The sequence below is a fragment of the Mauremys reevesii genome, linkage group 13, assembly GCF_016161935.1.
Source record: "Mauremys reevesii isolate NIE-2019 linkage group 13, ASM1616193v1, whole genome shotgun sequence".
NCBI lineage: Eukaryota > Metazoa > Chordata > Testudines > Geoemydidae > Mauremys > Mauremys reevesii.
In genome coordinates this window covers 45022197-45037179 of record NC_052635.1, presented here as the reverse complement: position 1 = coordinate 45037179, position 14983 = coordinate 45022197, and the positions used below count along the sequence as shown (strand labels likewise).

The 14983-nt window shown below is 54.5% G+C and overlaps 1 protein-coding gene across 2 annotated transcripts; it reads left to right on the top strand.

The window, feature by feature from the left end:
- The first annotated feature begins 432 nt into the window (after positions 1-432).
- On the top strand, positions 433-10333 carry C13H20orf204 (chromosome 13 C20orf204 homolog). Of its 2 annotated transcripts, XR_005588031.1 has the most exons (6): positions 433-726; positions 2359-3217; positions 3572-3712; positions 4463-4531; positions 6898-7050; positions 7961-10333. XR_005588031.1 is itself a non-coding variant. In XM_039499549.1 (5 exons), exons 1-5 carry the CDS (start codon positions 724-726, stop codon positions 8108-8110), a joined length of 516 nt encoding a protein of 171 aa, XP_039355483.1. In that variant the 5' UTR covers positions 433-723; the 3' UTR covers positions 8111-10329. The 2 variants fall into 2 exon arrangements, 1 of the variants encoding a protein (XP_039355483.1); XM_039499549.1 differs by lacking the exon at positions 2359-3217 and having other exon boundaries at positions 7961-10329.
- The last annotated feature ends 4650 nt before the right edge of the window (positions 10334-14983 follow it).

The window sequence follows — 14983 nt, the reverse complement described above, 5'->3', positions numbered from 1 at the left end:
GGTGTTTGAAACATTTAGGAAGGGAGATGGTTATTACCTGTAGCATGGTAGCCCTGTCCTGGACTGGGCAATGTGCATACATGGAACAAGGTCCCTGCCCTAAAGAGTTCACAAGCCGGGTTTGAAATCTCAGTTGAAACCCAGAAGGGACTTGCCCTTGTTGCTCCATAGACAGATCAAAAAGCACCTTCTTCAGACAGGTGCTTCATGAGCACCCCCAAAATCCCCCCCTCCACTCAATGGGACGTGACTCCCAGCGGTTTGCGTTGTAGAACAGAGAAATCAGCCCTGACCCTCCACTCCCAGGCAGAGCCTTTCTTCTCCATCTCCTCTATTAACAAGTTATAATCATCCTACCCCCCTCCCAAGGCTTTAAGAGGCTGCTTCACTCCCGCCCCCTTTTCCCTTCCTCCAGCTCGGGGAGGGCAGGTGCAGGTCTCCGGCTGGGATAACCCCCAGTCAGGCAGGATCTGGGGGTGGGACTAGAGCCGCGAGCGCTTTATCCCCTCCCACTCCTACTATTAGATCCTGGAGCCAAGTTCAAATGCGGGGACCCAGCCGGAGCAGGGGAGCCCAGCGCAGGAGAGGGAGCGGCCGGTTGAGACGAGTCCCCTGCGCCGGGCATCCTGGAGCGCGGAGGGGCTGCGAGGGACCATGCAGCCGGGCGCCGCGCCTCCCTCCGCGGGCACTTGCAGCTGTGGGGATCGGCACCGCGAGCGATAAATGGTGAGTGTCCCTGGGGAGGGGGCTGATCCCAGCCAGCGGCAGCTGACATGTCGCTGGAAGTTTGCGCTGGGGGGCTGAGAGGGTATTTGGGGACCACGTGGGGTCCCCCCCCCCCGAGGAGAAGCACCGATTCCAGCTAGATCCAGGAGAAGGAACTGGAAATTCCCACTCAGCACCGGCCCCCAGGGACTGTGAGAAACCCCGCTCGCCCCGGGCCAGGCTTTCCTGTAAATGTTCCCGCTTTCCAACAGCGGCTGCCGGTTTCTGGAAAGGGGAGGGACCCCCCCCCACACACACACACAGACCCGGTCCTGGTGCGGGCTCATGGCTGCAGCCCGTTCATTGCACGGAGCCGGCGTGGGCGTGTGTAGATACTGGGGGGAGTGGGGGGGTCACTGGGGGCTCGTCCAGCCCTGTGAAAAGAGCACAAAGCAGCAGCCGGCGGGTGTGATCGGGGGCAGCCGAGCCAGGGACAGACGCGTTTGCAGGGGGGAGAAGATCCCAGCCCTGCAGCGCACACAACTCGGGGCATTGGCGGAGGGGGAAAGCTCTGGCTTTAAGTAGCAGTGTGTTGAAATCCTTTTCCTTCGGGCTTGTCTGCGTAAGGCAGAGCCAGCCAGACCCCTTCTGCCCTCCACGCTCCCCCAAGCCACAGGGGTCAGCCCCCCCCGGGTGACTTAGCGGGGCAGTGCAAGCCAGGACACTGTGTGGGGCACCAAAGCGGGTTCTGCTGGAGCAGATTCTGTGCCTCAGCTGGTGAGCGCTGAGTTTAGAGCATGTGCCACCAGGAAGTGCTGTCAATACCGGTGATTTCCCTTATCTGTCAGTGTTTGCTAGAGGATTAAGGCCAGGAAAGAAAAGATTAGCCCCTGGCCTCCGGCATATGCAAAGCACAGTTTAACAGGCTGAGTTTTTCTACCAGCTGCTGTAAAGTTCACAGACCTGTTCTTAACCTTACAAATAACTCCTGGTCCTTCCATGGAACTAGGTGACTTCTAAACCCAGAATGAACGTTTCCTGGATGCTACTAACAAACATTAAGTGATGCCAATTTTTGAAATTTTGTTTGTGTGTAAGGAGGGCAGGAGCCAAAGCCTTCAGACTGTCCTGGAGAGAGAATTACTAATCCCCAGGCATGTGGAGTAACTATAATAACTTTTTCCACCTCTGAGCAGTGCCAATTACTAAGAGAAAACAGTTCTCGTGATTTGTTCGTTAGAGTCTTCCTTCCACAAGCGTGTATCTCTTACGGGCACCCCTCCACCAGGCTGGTCACGTGAGTTGTGAGAATCGCGGGTCACAGCCTTTGAGAGTGTAGCCAGCCTGTCTTTTTAACGACAGACTGTGTTTCTTCACATATTAAGGACTGAAAATGGAGTACCCATCCCAGCTGCTTGGAAATGGTGCAAGTGTTGCTCTGTTCCGGAATTTGATATTTATGGAAAGCGTCCTTTACTTAATAGTTCAAGTGAAATTGCACGGCCTTCTTTCCCCTGTGGGGAAGCCGTCCTGAGTAGCAACCCTTAGACTTTGGCCGGTGTCGGTGTGGAAAGGGATATTCCGTTTGCAGCGAAGCTGGCATTTTGATGAATGGTTTTGAGCGTTATTTATATCTTCTATGCTGTTTTGAAGTTTGCTCTGGAGTGATGTCTCCCGTCTCTTGGAGAAATGTACAGAGAAAACCAAGCTGTGCAACTGGCGTCTCTGAGAAGATTCTGCCACACCCAAATAGAAATTCCACTCCCTTCGCTGGGGCAGAAGGAAGTAAACCTACACCATCCCTTGACGCGTCTGAGGATCATTGATTTTTCAAAGACAGGACAAGCACTGAGATAAAATTTATTTACTTCATCCACTCAACAGTCTCAGATATCAAAGCTTTGGCTTCAGGGCTATGCCGTGGCTGGCTTCAGTACTGTGTGGAAAGCATGAAGCCTGAAGGTTTGACTAGGGATCCGTGCTGCACCAGTGCAAGCAGAGAGCTGCGTAGGCTTTTCCCCCCCACCCCATTTAGCCATCGAGAGCATCTGTTTCGTTCCTGTGTGAGACCATGGAGCACCTGGATTAAAGGAACTTTTTGAAAAGCTGGAGCAAATGCAGAACTACCCGGCGCAGAACAATTGCACAAGAGACCATGTCTCACTGGATTTTATTGCTCCTGTATTTTATATTCAGCACCTTTTTAAAATGTGACAAAATAGGCTTCCCACACAGCAGCCATTCTTCTGCCTATTCAGGCCTCCTCTGTCCCTATGCCCCATCGTGACAGCTGCCCCCAGTTTTATTTGGACACACAAAAACACTTCTCCAAGGACAGAGATGTTCTTGCCGTTAATTCTAAATGAAGTCTTTGGATTTGACCCTGAAATGGCCTGGGACCATCCTACCTAAGACTGCATTTCTCCCATGCTGCTGGAGCAGCAAGCTGGGGTGAAACTGAAGCTCCTTTGCTCTAAAAGGAGAAGGAAGGTGCTGGCAGCGTGTTCTCCAGGTGGGCCTCTCAGCTTTGGAGTTTCCTCTCCCCTGGTGTGATAAAGCCCAAATCTATCGGGAATGCTGCACAGCCTGGTTAGCTGACCCGGGGACATGTATTCCCGAAGGATACCTTATTTATACTGCAGTCCAGTGCACTCTTAATACTTTCCACTTCTTATATAGGAGCTCCCCATATGCACTTCCGGAGTCTGGGTCCATGCTGACCCTGCCCTGTACAGCTGACCATTCTGCTTTTAAACCACACAAGCGAAACCAGCTTCCTTTCAGCCTAAAAGGCAAAGGGCAGGCAGGTCTCCAGAGCCTGGCACTAGTGTACAATGCTGAAGCTGAGTCGTTCTTTCCCATCTAGATTCTCCCCAGGACTCTCCTTTGTGCTGTGCTGCTGCTGCTGCTGCTTGTGTCGGTGCTGAGCAAGGGCAAGGCAAAGTGCAGCATTGTGGAAATCCTGCGGCAATACCAAGCCGTGATCTTTGATGAGCTCCAGAACCTGGTGAGTGGAGCGGACAATCCCCGGCCGGCCGGCGGGCGGGTATAAAAATGTCGCTATCTGGCCATGCGGCACAGGTTGTCTTAGATGGCATCGGGCCTTTGGAGCAGGGACTGTGGCTTCGCTGATGTGGGTACAGCACCCAGCAGAATAGGGCGTCCATCCCACCTGGGCCTTTAGGCATTGTGAAATATAACACTGTTCCCTGTGAATGGGAAGCGCGCACCTAGAGTGCCACTGGAATTCAGCTGCCAAGGCAACAGCAAACTCCCCACCTCCAGGGGCGGCTCTAGCCATTTCGCCACCCCAAGCAGGGTGGCATGCCGCGGGGGGCGCTCTGCCGGTCACCGGTCCCACGGCTCCGGTGGACCTCCCGCAGGCGTGCCTGCGGATGCTCCAGCGGACCCTCCGCAGGGACGCCTGCGGGAGGTCCGCCGGAGCCGCCTGCCGCCCTCCCGGTGACCGGCAGAGCACCCCCCGCGGCATGCCGCCCCAAGCACGCGCTTGGCATGCTGGGGCCTGGAGCCGCCCCTGCCCACCTCCATGAAAGGTGCCAGGAGATTTCTGTAAGGAACACTCTCCCCCCATCAAGCCAGCCATAGCGCCTCATGGGGTGTTCTTCTCAGTTCAGTGGGTTTCTTCTCCCCAGCGCATAGAGCTTGTGCTGTGCACGGAGCGCGGGATAGTAACTTCAGGGGAGCCGGGGAGAAAGGCCCAAAGCTGAGCAGCTTGTAATCCTTTTATTTTACACAGAAAAACTTGACTCGATCTGCTGAAACCCCAAGGAGGGGGAGAGCTGGCCCAGCCTGCCTCTCTAACAAGGTAAATGCTTTCTCTGCAGCGTGTGTGTGTGTGTGTGTATACACACCAGCATCCTGTACTAGATGAAATCAGGACTGCTCAACTGTGTGTCATCAGCCCTGTACCGCTAGCTTACAGCCAGTACTTCCCTTTAGCTCAAAGGGATTGTATGATGGGATAGCCTAATTTTGGCAATTAATTTAGCAATTGATCTTTGATTATTAGCAGGTAAATATGCCCAGTGGTCTGTGATGGGATGTTAGATGGGGTGGGATCTGAGTTACTATAGAGAATTCTTTCCTGGGTGCTGGCTGGTGAGTCTTGCCCACATGCTCAGGGTTTAACTGATCGCCATATTTGGGGTCAAGAGGGAATTTTCCTCCAGGGAAGATTAGCAGAGGCCCTGGAGGTTTTTTGCCTTCCTCTGCAGCATGGGGCACAGGTCACTTGCTGGAGGATTCTCTGCAGCTTGAGGTCTTCAAACCACAATTTGAGGACTTCAGTAGCTCAGACATAGGTTAGGGGTTTGTTACAGAAGTGGATGGGTGAGATTCTGTGGCCTGCATTGTGCAGGAGGTCAGACTAGATGATCATAATGGTCCCTTCTGACCTTAAAGTCTATGAGTCTATGAGCACTGGCTGTGTATGTGGAACAGGGTGACCTGGGTTCTCTTCCTGTTTTCACACAGGTTTGGCCATTGAATGTGTGTGTTTGTGTGTGTGAGAGAGAGTGGACGGCTGAGATGTGAGTCTGTACAATACTGGGTCACACATCAGGACATCCTGCAATGCATGTAGGCAGGCCATTTGTCTGGTTTTAAGCTGCAGAGTCATCTTCTTGGTTGGTTTGTTCCCTATCCGGGACTGAGACAAAACTAGAGGTGGTTTTGTCCAGTATCGGACAGGGGATGACATTTTGGAGAGTGCACTGCTCCACCACTCTTGCTGTGACCTCGCATGCCCGGTGCATGCAAGGTCACGCGGCAAGGCTGGAACGGCACGCTCTTCAAAATGGCGTCATCTGTGCAATGTGACCTCATGCACGCCATGCGTGTGAGGTCCCCCCAGCAGGGGTGGAGCGGCGCACTCTTCAAAATGGTGTCTGCAGCTCGACTTCCTATGCCCCACGTGCGCAAAGTCGCGCGGGAGGGGTGGGCCCACCCACCCCATTCCAGAAGTACCGGCAAGCCAGGTGTTGTGGGAATGCGTGAGTGGCCACCCAAACTGCCCAGCAGTGACTAACCCTCATGCCATGGCCACTCAGCATTTCGTGGCATCAGAGACACGGCCAAATTGTGACTGACGCTCACTCTCGAGCCAGTTCGACACACTCCCCTAGCTAGACAAAGCCCAGCCACAAGTGTGTGTGACTCTCAGAAGTTCTAGTCTCACTCTTGACCCTAGTGTGAGAAGTCCACAGCCAGTGTTGTCACTGTGCTGTACACCAGGGCACCTCAGAGCTCCGTGGCTACAGCAGGGGACTCCGGACTGCCGTTTGCTATTGGAGCAGTTACAATTCCATCCAGGAGGAGGCAGTAGAGCACAGACACACTAACCAGTTCATTGCGATATGTGCCCTTTTCATTAGGGTGACTAGACAGCAAGTGTGAAAAATCAGGACGGGGTGGGGGGTAATAGGTGCCTATATAAGACAAAGCCCCAAATATCGAGACTGTCCCTATAAAATCAGGACATCTGGTCACCCCACCTTTCACACGGTTTATTGCTAACACCTGAGGATTTTGCTGTTTGCTCTGTTCTGAGTTCCTGCCCCGTAGCTTTTGTGTAGCTAAAAAGCCCTCGGTTATTAGCTACACAAATGCTGTGAGGCAGGAACTCAGAACAGAGCAAACAGCAAAATCCTCAATTTGCTGTTTGTTGTAGCTAATAACCGAGGGCTTTTCCCCTTGTTTGAATACAAAAGAAAGTGTGGGGGGGGGGGAATCATCAAAAAAGGGAAATGGACGTGCCCATGACCTGCCCTATGAGGGAAAGGCTGCAGGTCTCTTTAGCAGCTGGGGTGGAGCCTGCTAGGCAGCAGCAGTGCTAACGTGGCGGTGCAGGTGGATGGGCGGCAGGTAACGTATCACTTCCATGGTGACACTGCCTGTGGCCACAGCCTCATGCTTTGTTCCCCAAGCGGTCAGCAGAACAGCTTCCCTAAGCTGTATTCTAGTGGGCATTACGGTACAGAGTGGGAGAAGGGGATTATTTTTTTTTGGCAAGGTTGGGCGACGACTATATTTTAGGGCAGTATTTACTCCAGTGATCTAAGACGCTGGGCCCCTGAGCTTGTATTAAGCAAGCACTGGCTCCTCTACTTAATTATAGTTTTATTTGCTTGAGTTGGCTCTGCACATCTGGATTTTGCATCCTTCTTTGTTCAGGAGCAGAAAATCCTGCTGTCTATCTCCACCATGAGCATGTCTCTCAGGGACATGGTCAGAGGCCCCTGGAGGAATCCTGAAGTGGTGGCTGTGATGCAGGTGGTCAGCAACACAGAGTCTGTGACCAAACAGAACTGCAAGAAAATCTACAAGGTCGGGGCTTGCTTTTCTCTTCTGCCACGCAGCTGGCATGGTGCCAAAAATAGCAGCCATTCGTTAAGAAGTTTAAGTGTTGTAACCTTGTTGGTCCCAGGATATTAGAGAGACAAGGTGGGTGAGGTGATATTTTTTATGGGACCAGCTTCTGGTGGTGAAAGGGACACGTTTTTGAGCTCTTCTTCAGGTCTGTGCAAGCTCGAAGGCGTGTCTCTTTCACCACCAGACGTTGGTCCCATCAAAGATATTACCTCACCCACCTTGTCTTTGTTGAGCAGCACGTGCAGGCCTGGGGCAAGATCCAGGGTCTCCCCAGAAATGAGGCCTTCGAACTGTCACTGAGCTGTTCTGTTGTCTGAAATGAATTCCCTTAGCCGCCTCCTGCGGGAGAGCCCCGGGGAAACCCCAAGCTGGTAGCCACCGTCTCCCTACCTGGCACTAGTGCTGGGTTCGTTAATGGATACTCTTCACCTGGGAGAGCCGTGGGGGAAAGCCCAAGCTGAGGGAATCCATTCAGACGTTTGATGCCCTTGTGCAAGACTCTGCCGAGGAGCTCAGGTGACCTGGCACAGTCTTGGGCAATCCCTGGCTCCGCCCCTCCTCCACCCAGTTTGTCAGAGAAACTAATTTATTTAGTGTCGTCTCATTGGGGAATGTGGCTGACTGGTCTCAATAGCCAATCCTTGTGCCTATGAATGGAGACTGATACCTGGGGGCGGGAACCATTTCAAGTCATCTGGGGAACAGATCTTGTGTCTTCTCCACTTACCAAGTGACTTTCTTCCATACTAGATGTGTGTGGTCTGCATTAATTAGCCAATATCTAATGCTGGGATTATTTTGGCATCTGTATCTAGGCCAAGCTTTTCATTGCAGTGACTGGTTTTCTTTCTTTGCATGCTAACAGAAGAGTCTGTCAACAGTTACAGAGAAACCGCAACACAGAGGCCAGGGCAACAGGAGAAAGCAGCTGAAGGTGATAGCGCGAACAGTGGAAAACTTGATCACCTGCTGGGAGAAGCTGTTCTCTCTCCACTCAAAGGACTGGGACACATAGGGTCAGTAGGAAGCAGTGCATGGTGCTCTCCCCATGGGTGCTGAGCACCTGGGATTGTACCACCACCTCCGTACTAGCCAGTAAGCAACACCGATTTCATGGAAACTCCTTGCCTTCTGATTTCTTGGTCCCACCGTTGGGTGAAGCAGGCATTCCATTGCATCCTATTCTTCTCTGTGGGGATTGGAGAGGGGCACGTCTTGTGTTCATGGCCTGCTCTGCTACTGTTCCAGGTAGCAAATACTGAGGGTCAGATTCAGCCCTGAAATCAACTGAGTGGCATCAACAGAATTTGCTCCTTCATTCTGAATAAAACTTTGTTGGACATTTCCACAGCGGGGGCCTTGGCTCCAGCGAGTCTGTATGTTAGGAATTTGGAAGGACAGGGCAGTGAGCAGGCAGTGAAAGAAGAGGGTAATAGAGTAGGAGGAGGCTCCCGGATTATGAAAATGCTTCTTGTCTGCTAGGAAACCTCTTGCACTGTGTAACGCTGACAAACTTGTCGTCGGTGGGGTGGGATCGAACCTGGGACTTCTGGCGCTTACTGCATGAGCCTCTACCGCATGAACTAAAAGCCAATTGGCTGTTAGCTAAGACAGTAGAGCAGACTCATTTTATCTCTCTCTTTAAGTGGTCTCAGTGCCACTAGATGGGACAGAGCACCACACTCAGGAGGTGTGTGGGTTACAACTACACCACCTGAGATGGTGTCTGCTGCTTTCCTGGGGCTGTTCATTGACATGCAATATTGTCTTCATACCCCGGAAGGTGCTGGGAAGAAAGCTGTCTATCTCCCGAAGGGCCAGTGCACCAGGAAAGGCTGGGCATGGTAGCCATAGTGACAAGTAGTCTAGGCAATCTTAGATCCCCCTGACATTCCATGGGTTTGAACTAGCTCTCTCCCCCTCGTTCTTCCAACCTGCGCTCAACAGGCTGGTGCGGAGAATGAAATGGACTTTCTACAGCTGCTACCATCTCCTGGAAAACCAGGAAGAATAGACAATTGAGAACCACTTGTATCTCCTCTCGGGGCCGGGTTTCTCTTCCCATCATTCTTGCAAGAGGACAAGGGAAAGCCGAAGTGCTGTAGGAGGTGGGGTTGGGGACTCAGCAAGTGGTGCTCTTCCCTCGGGGTCAGGGCTGAACTGATGTTGCCTCGTGGTGCTAAGGGGAAGGCTGTGCTGCCTAGATGTAAAACCAGCCTTTATGCTATTGTAACTACTGTCCTCTTCCTACCAGCAAAACAAATCCCCTGCTTCTAGAAGAGAGGCACCAGAGCTCTCCCTTTAATCAGTTATAGAAAACCAGTTGTTACTGGTAGGGCTCCAGCCCTGGAGGCAGAGCTGCTCCCATTAGCTTCACCAGAGGACATGACCAGCTGAGCGGTTCATCAGGACATTCAGGGACACCCTAGCCAGTGGCTGCTGAGCAAAGTCTTGTATGTATATGAGGTGGCACTGGGGCTTGGCTCGGCTCCTGCTTGCGATGCTAGAGGGCAGCGGTTCAAATCCCTGTGTGTCCATGGCCTGTGGAGTAAAAAGTGTTTGATCACAGTAGTTCGTTCTTTCTGGCCTTGGAATCTATGAATCTCCTTCTCTCTGCTCTTCATGGGACAATGCCATTGCTGTACTCTGCATCCTAACTGGTGGCAACCAAGCCCCTACATATACAGGGGGCTGTTGGTCAAGGTATCTACAGGTCAGAAACACAACACCAAGGGCCAAATTCTCCCCTGGAGTTAGGGAGTGCCATGCCATTGCAGTCAGTGGGCCCTTTTACACCAGCGGTATGAGTTCAAGAGGAGCTGGTCTGAGATTCACTGAGCACCTGCAGCTCTTCGAGCAGCGCCCAGCCAGCCTAGCGCAGACCAGTGAACATCATAGGGGGTGAGCGGAGATCGGAAAGAAACGTCCTTTTACTTACTGGCTGCCTGACATGTAAACATGAGCCTCCTCGAAGGAGCAGCATCGGAAAGGAGCGCGTTTTCCACACACCAAAACAAAACCTCGGCGAAAATCCTTCAAATCCATGAGCTTCGGAAATACATAAATCCCCAGTGTAGCCAATGTTGAAATGCCCTAATGGTGATAAATAAAAAATCCCCAGATGGTCGGGGAGTGGATAGTTTGTTTCGTGAATAACAAATTTTCTCTTACCAACACATTGTGCCTGCTTTCAGTTCTTGGGTGTAACGCCCCATTGTTTGCAGCTTCTCAGAAGCTTGACAATAAAACTTCTTCCCTTACCGATTCTGGGTATTTTATCTAGAAAACACGAATTCCCCCCTCTCTTCTAGAGTTTGTACAGCTGGAGTGGAAGTCCATGCCTCTGCCCTTGGCTGCTATTTTTAGCTATGCCAGTTGAATTAAAGCTAGCGCAGGTCTGGCCTATCTGAGCTGCAGTCCCATCTTACTACCATCTTTTCCCATCCTTGCTGCAAAAATACCGTCAATGGCTCTTCAGACTGGGGACCAGATTTTATCACTAAACTAGAATTCCCTCTGCTGGCTGACAGAGGTGGTGCAGACTCATCGGAGCATCCCGTGCAACTCCCAGTTGTGCTGTGGTGCTGCTTGTGGGTGCGCTCCCTCTGCAGCAACAGTAACCCTTTGCAGCAACCTGTGTAGGTACAGCTATGGCTCTGCTTCGCTACAGTGTCTCACAGGCATAAAGGAGTTTACCCTCACAACACCCCTGGGAGCAGAGAAGTGCTGGTGTCCCTGGAGTACAGATGGGGAACTGAGGCGCAGAGAGACCAGGGTACGTTTACACTGCAAAAAACACCCAACCAAACCCTGCAGCAGCAGGTCTCAGAGCCCGAGCCTACAGATGCCGGCTAATGCTAAGGCACTAACTGTAGCCGTGCAGGTGTTCCCGCTTGGGCTGGAGCTCAGGGTTGAAAGCCCCCCACTCCCCAGGTTTCAGAGCCCCAGTGGGAACATCTACACAGCTATTTTTAGCACCATAGCGTGAGCACCAGCCTGTAGGCTGGGGGCTCGCTTGATCCGTTTTAAGTGAACCTCTCCCAAACTGCCTTGGAGGGAACTCTAGACATGCAAATGATTCTGCTGGTTTTCTTCCAGCAAGGATGGCGTGTACCCTGAGCCAGCCTGTTAGGAGCAGGACCGGGTGAATAAACGTGGAGCCCCGGGGTTGTTCCCAGAGAGGTGGCAGGTCAGAGAAGCAGCACTAGGGCTGGGTGGTCCATGGCCAGCATGCCGCTGCCCGTCCGCTTGGAAGGGAGCCAGCCTCCCTTGTTCCAGGACACCACCCTGCCCAAGTGAGGGGGCCTGGCTCAGGCCAGGGCTGTGACTACCCTCTCGAGCCAGCCCACACCGGAGCAACAGCCACGAGCGGCTGAGGGACCCCGCGGGGCTGCTCATCATCGCCCCAGCAAAGCCCCCTTCCTCACCGGCCCCCGTGTAAACCTGCCCAGCCACTGCCAATGCACCGGGGGATGCACCGCAGTCTGCCCGGAGGAGGGGTGAGGGACCCCTTCCTCACCGGCCCCCGTGTAAACCTGCCCAGCCACTGCCAATGCACCGGGGGATGTGTGATAACATGATGGCGATGGCTCCAGCTCGCCCCTCTGGGCCCGATCCTAAGAGCCCTGCAGTCAGTGCACTGAGCGGCTTCAGCAGGGAGCAGGTGAGTGGGGCCAGTTGGAGAGGAGCTCAGCCGGCAGCCTGCCCCGTCCCTTCCCTTTACCCTCATGTGTTCCTTGGTTTCCCCACCCCCTCTCTGCCTCTGCACGCCTGCCCCCTCCTTCGCCCTGCCGCTGTGCGGTGCCCTGGCAATCCGACGTCCCTCCCCTCCCGAAGCCGCAGGCTGCCTCAGTGGCTAAGGTTAGTACCCAAACTAACTGTTGGGGGAGGGGCTCCTCCTTATGACCCTTCCCCTCCAAGAGACGACGATCTCCCTCATAAGAACATAAGAAAGGCCGTACCAGGTCAGACCAAAGGTCCATCTAGCCCAGTATCCTGTCTACCGACAGTGGCCAATGCCAGGTGCCCCAGAGGGAGTGAACCGAACAGGTCATGATCAATTGATCTCCTATGCACGTTCCCTGCCCCCAGCAAGCAGGGAGAGCATTGGCTAGTGGTTAAAGCACTGAACAGGGCCGGAAGGCATCTCCCCCCAATTCTGCCACTGGCCCTCTTTGTAACCCTAGGCAAATTCCTGCCTTGCTCCCTGCCTGGGTTTTGCTAGCTGTGAAATGGGGATCATCTCTCTTTATTTAACATTCAGGGGCAGGCCCTGCTCAGGATGGGCTGGGTGCCGTACAAGCACAGAAGGACCTGGCCCGTGCCCCAGAGAGCTTCCCCTTCCTGCTGAGCCCAGTTAACTGTTTGCAAAGTGCTGGCAGCCCCTCGCGAGAGGACTTTTCCTCCTGAGGCCTGAGTCCAGCTCCCAGCACCGGGGGCCAAACGCTGCCCCCAGCTGAACCTGTTCAGCGCCGCTGATGCTGGTGAGTTAGCGTAGGAGCGGGGTGGGGGGCAGAACTGGCTTCTCTTAATCCTGCTGGTCACTCTCCTTCCCAGGCCCGCTCGCCGCTGGGGGCTTTCTGCAGCCGTCGCACTGGGGCCGGGCCTGCGCGTGGAGCAAGGCAGGAGACTGGAGCCAGAGCCACGGCCTGTCTGGCTCTGCGTCGGCCCGGGGGGCGGCCGTGGTCCATCCGCATCCTCTGCAGGGCACCCGTCCGTCAAAGGGCACTCGGGCTTGAGACCCGAGCCCAGCCAAGGCCCTTGGCCAGGCTCAGCCTGAGAGCAAACGTAAGACAACAGCGGGGGTGGAGCACAGACCCTGGCCCGGGCCTTTGCATGACGCTAGATGGCAGGAGCGGGCTGTGCAGCAAGGCTGGGCTAGACACATCCTGGAAAGAGTGTGGAGCCAAGCGGCCAGGGACCCTGGGGCTTGAGCCACCTTAGCTATGCCACGCAGCGTGGCTGGCGAGCACTGTGTGGGGCTGCCAGAAGCATTGCTGGAGGGTGGAACCCGGATTCCTGGGGAGGATCCCAGCCTGCCACCCCTGCCCCCTTATGTTCTTGGGCGGGGGAAATCGCTCGGAGTGAAGTCAGTGCGATTTCACCAGAGATGGGGCCGGAGGGTCCTTGTGGGCCCGTCGTGCCCTCGCTGCCCGGGGCTCGGTCCCCAGCAAGACCCAGCGCTTCCTTGTTTCACTGGCTACAGGCTGCCGCACTGTTGTAACCGGAGAGGACGTGTCCCTGCACTAGTCTGAGGGGCACTGCCGATGGGAGCCTTCCGAAAGCCTGACCCCAGCCCCAGAAAGGCTTAAAAATCATGAGATCTAAAAAAAAAGGGGGCTTCTTTTTGCCTTGCCTTCTGGTTCCTGAGCCTTTAAGGCGCCCTCGGCTCATGTTTGCAGGCAATGGCTAGAAACTGACTTTTAAAAAAAAAAAAAAGGAGAGAGAAAGCTGAGTGTCGCCCACAATCACCTGCCTCCAGGAGCTGGGGCTTTAAGGAAAATCAGTTATCGCCAGGCTTGTGACAAAATCCCGAGAGGGCAGCACTGGCCCGGTGTCATTAGCAGGAAGTGCTGCGGCACTGTTGGAGGAAAGAGATCTTTACTGGCAGAGCAGCAACTCCTGGCCAGCAGCAGCCTGGCCAATGGTTTGCGGTCCTGATCGCCAGGTGTCTCACCAAACTCGCTCCCTCTTGACACCTGACCCTCTGTCTCCAGCCCCGCTCCTCATACTGTGCCCCTTCTGCCTGCCTGCGCTTTCCCTGGCCCGGTCTATGGCGGCTGGGTCCGTTTTCTTTCCTCGCAGTCTGGGGTTCCCGCCGGGTGGCAGCTGCAGCCTCGTGGGCCCTGGAGCTGGGGTGGAGTTTATGCCCACGGGTGTGCGAATCCCATGCAGGGATCCCGTGCCCTTCCCTGTAACTCCTAGAGCCTCCTTCAGCCCACAGCTCCCTCCTGTACGTGCCCCCAGGCAGGCCTGGCATCTCAGCGGGGAGCAGCGCGTCACCCTGTGCCCCTCTCCATCCCAGCAAAGTCAGCTGGGAGGTGGCAGGGATGGGCAGAGTTTGCAGCTTGGCTCCCCAGAGACAGTAGCTTGTGCAGAGAACAAACACCAGCTTGTTTTGCTGCTCCTCATTCTATCAGCTCTGCAGGGGGCTTTGCATTGAAACCCTTGTTTGGGTTTGGGCTTTTTTCCCTAAACAAAAGATCAAATACGAAGAGCATTTTAATTGTTAAATGGAGGGGGCGGGGGGAGACCAGCTACGCCGCCCCCCAGCAACCATCCCCCCGAAGAGTCCCAAAATAGCAAAGATTTTGCCAATTTGCATCCAGGTTTTATAACAATATCAGGATGGGGGTGGGGAGAGAAATGCCCCCTCCTTAATCGCCCCCAGTCTCCGCCATCAGCCTTTCCAGTGCACCAGGGGAAGCATGAGTCACGCAGGCCCCCCCAGAGCTAACGTTTCCCCTGTTTGTTCTCAGCAGTGGTCGGCTGAGGGTGGGATGAGGGTTGCTGTGTAGTGTGCCCAGGACACCCGCGCTGTCCCCGTCTCTGCTGCAGGGCCAGTGGAAAAGCCAAGGGATTGCGTAGCAGCCCAGTGACGTGCTCAAGCCTGCCCTGCGGGAGCTCTCTGAGGCAAGGGGCTTTGCCGGTGCTGCCCCATGCATTGCTGCAGCTAGCTGCGTTTGTGGCCTGCAGGCAGGGCCAGGCCTGAGACGCTGCTCGGGCTGGTGGGACCGGCTGGCCCTTGGTTCGAGTGTCTGTCGTTTGGGCTGCAGGGGCAGCTGAGTCGCCTAGGGCCTGGCAGAGGGGGAGGGTTTGCTTAGGGGTTGTATGTACAGGGGACAGCAGCATGTTCCCTTCACACAAATCCCACCCGTCTCTGAGAGGC

Coding starts and splice junctions, on each gene's coding strand:
- C13H20orf204 (XM_039499549.1), top strand. Junction 3,713..4,462: donor TTGATGAGCTCCAGAACCTG/GTGAGTGGAGCG, acceptor TATTTTACACAG/AAAAACTTGACTCGATCTGC. Junction 7,051..7,960: donor ACTGCAAGAAAATCTACAAG/GTCGGGGCTTGC, acceptor GCATGCTAACAG/AAGAGTCTGTCAACAGTTAC.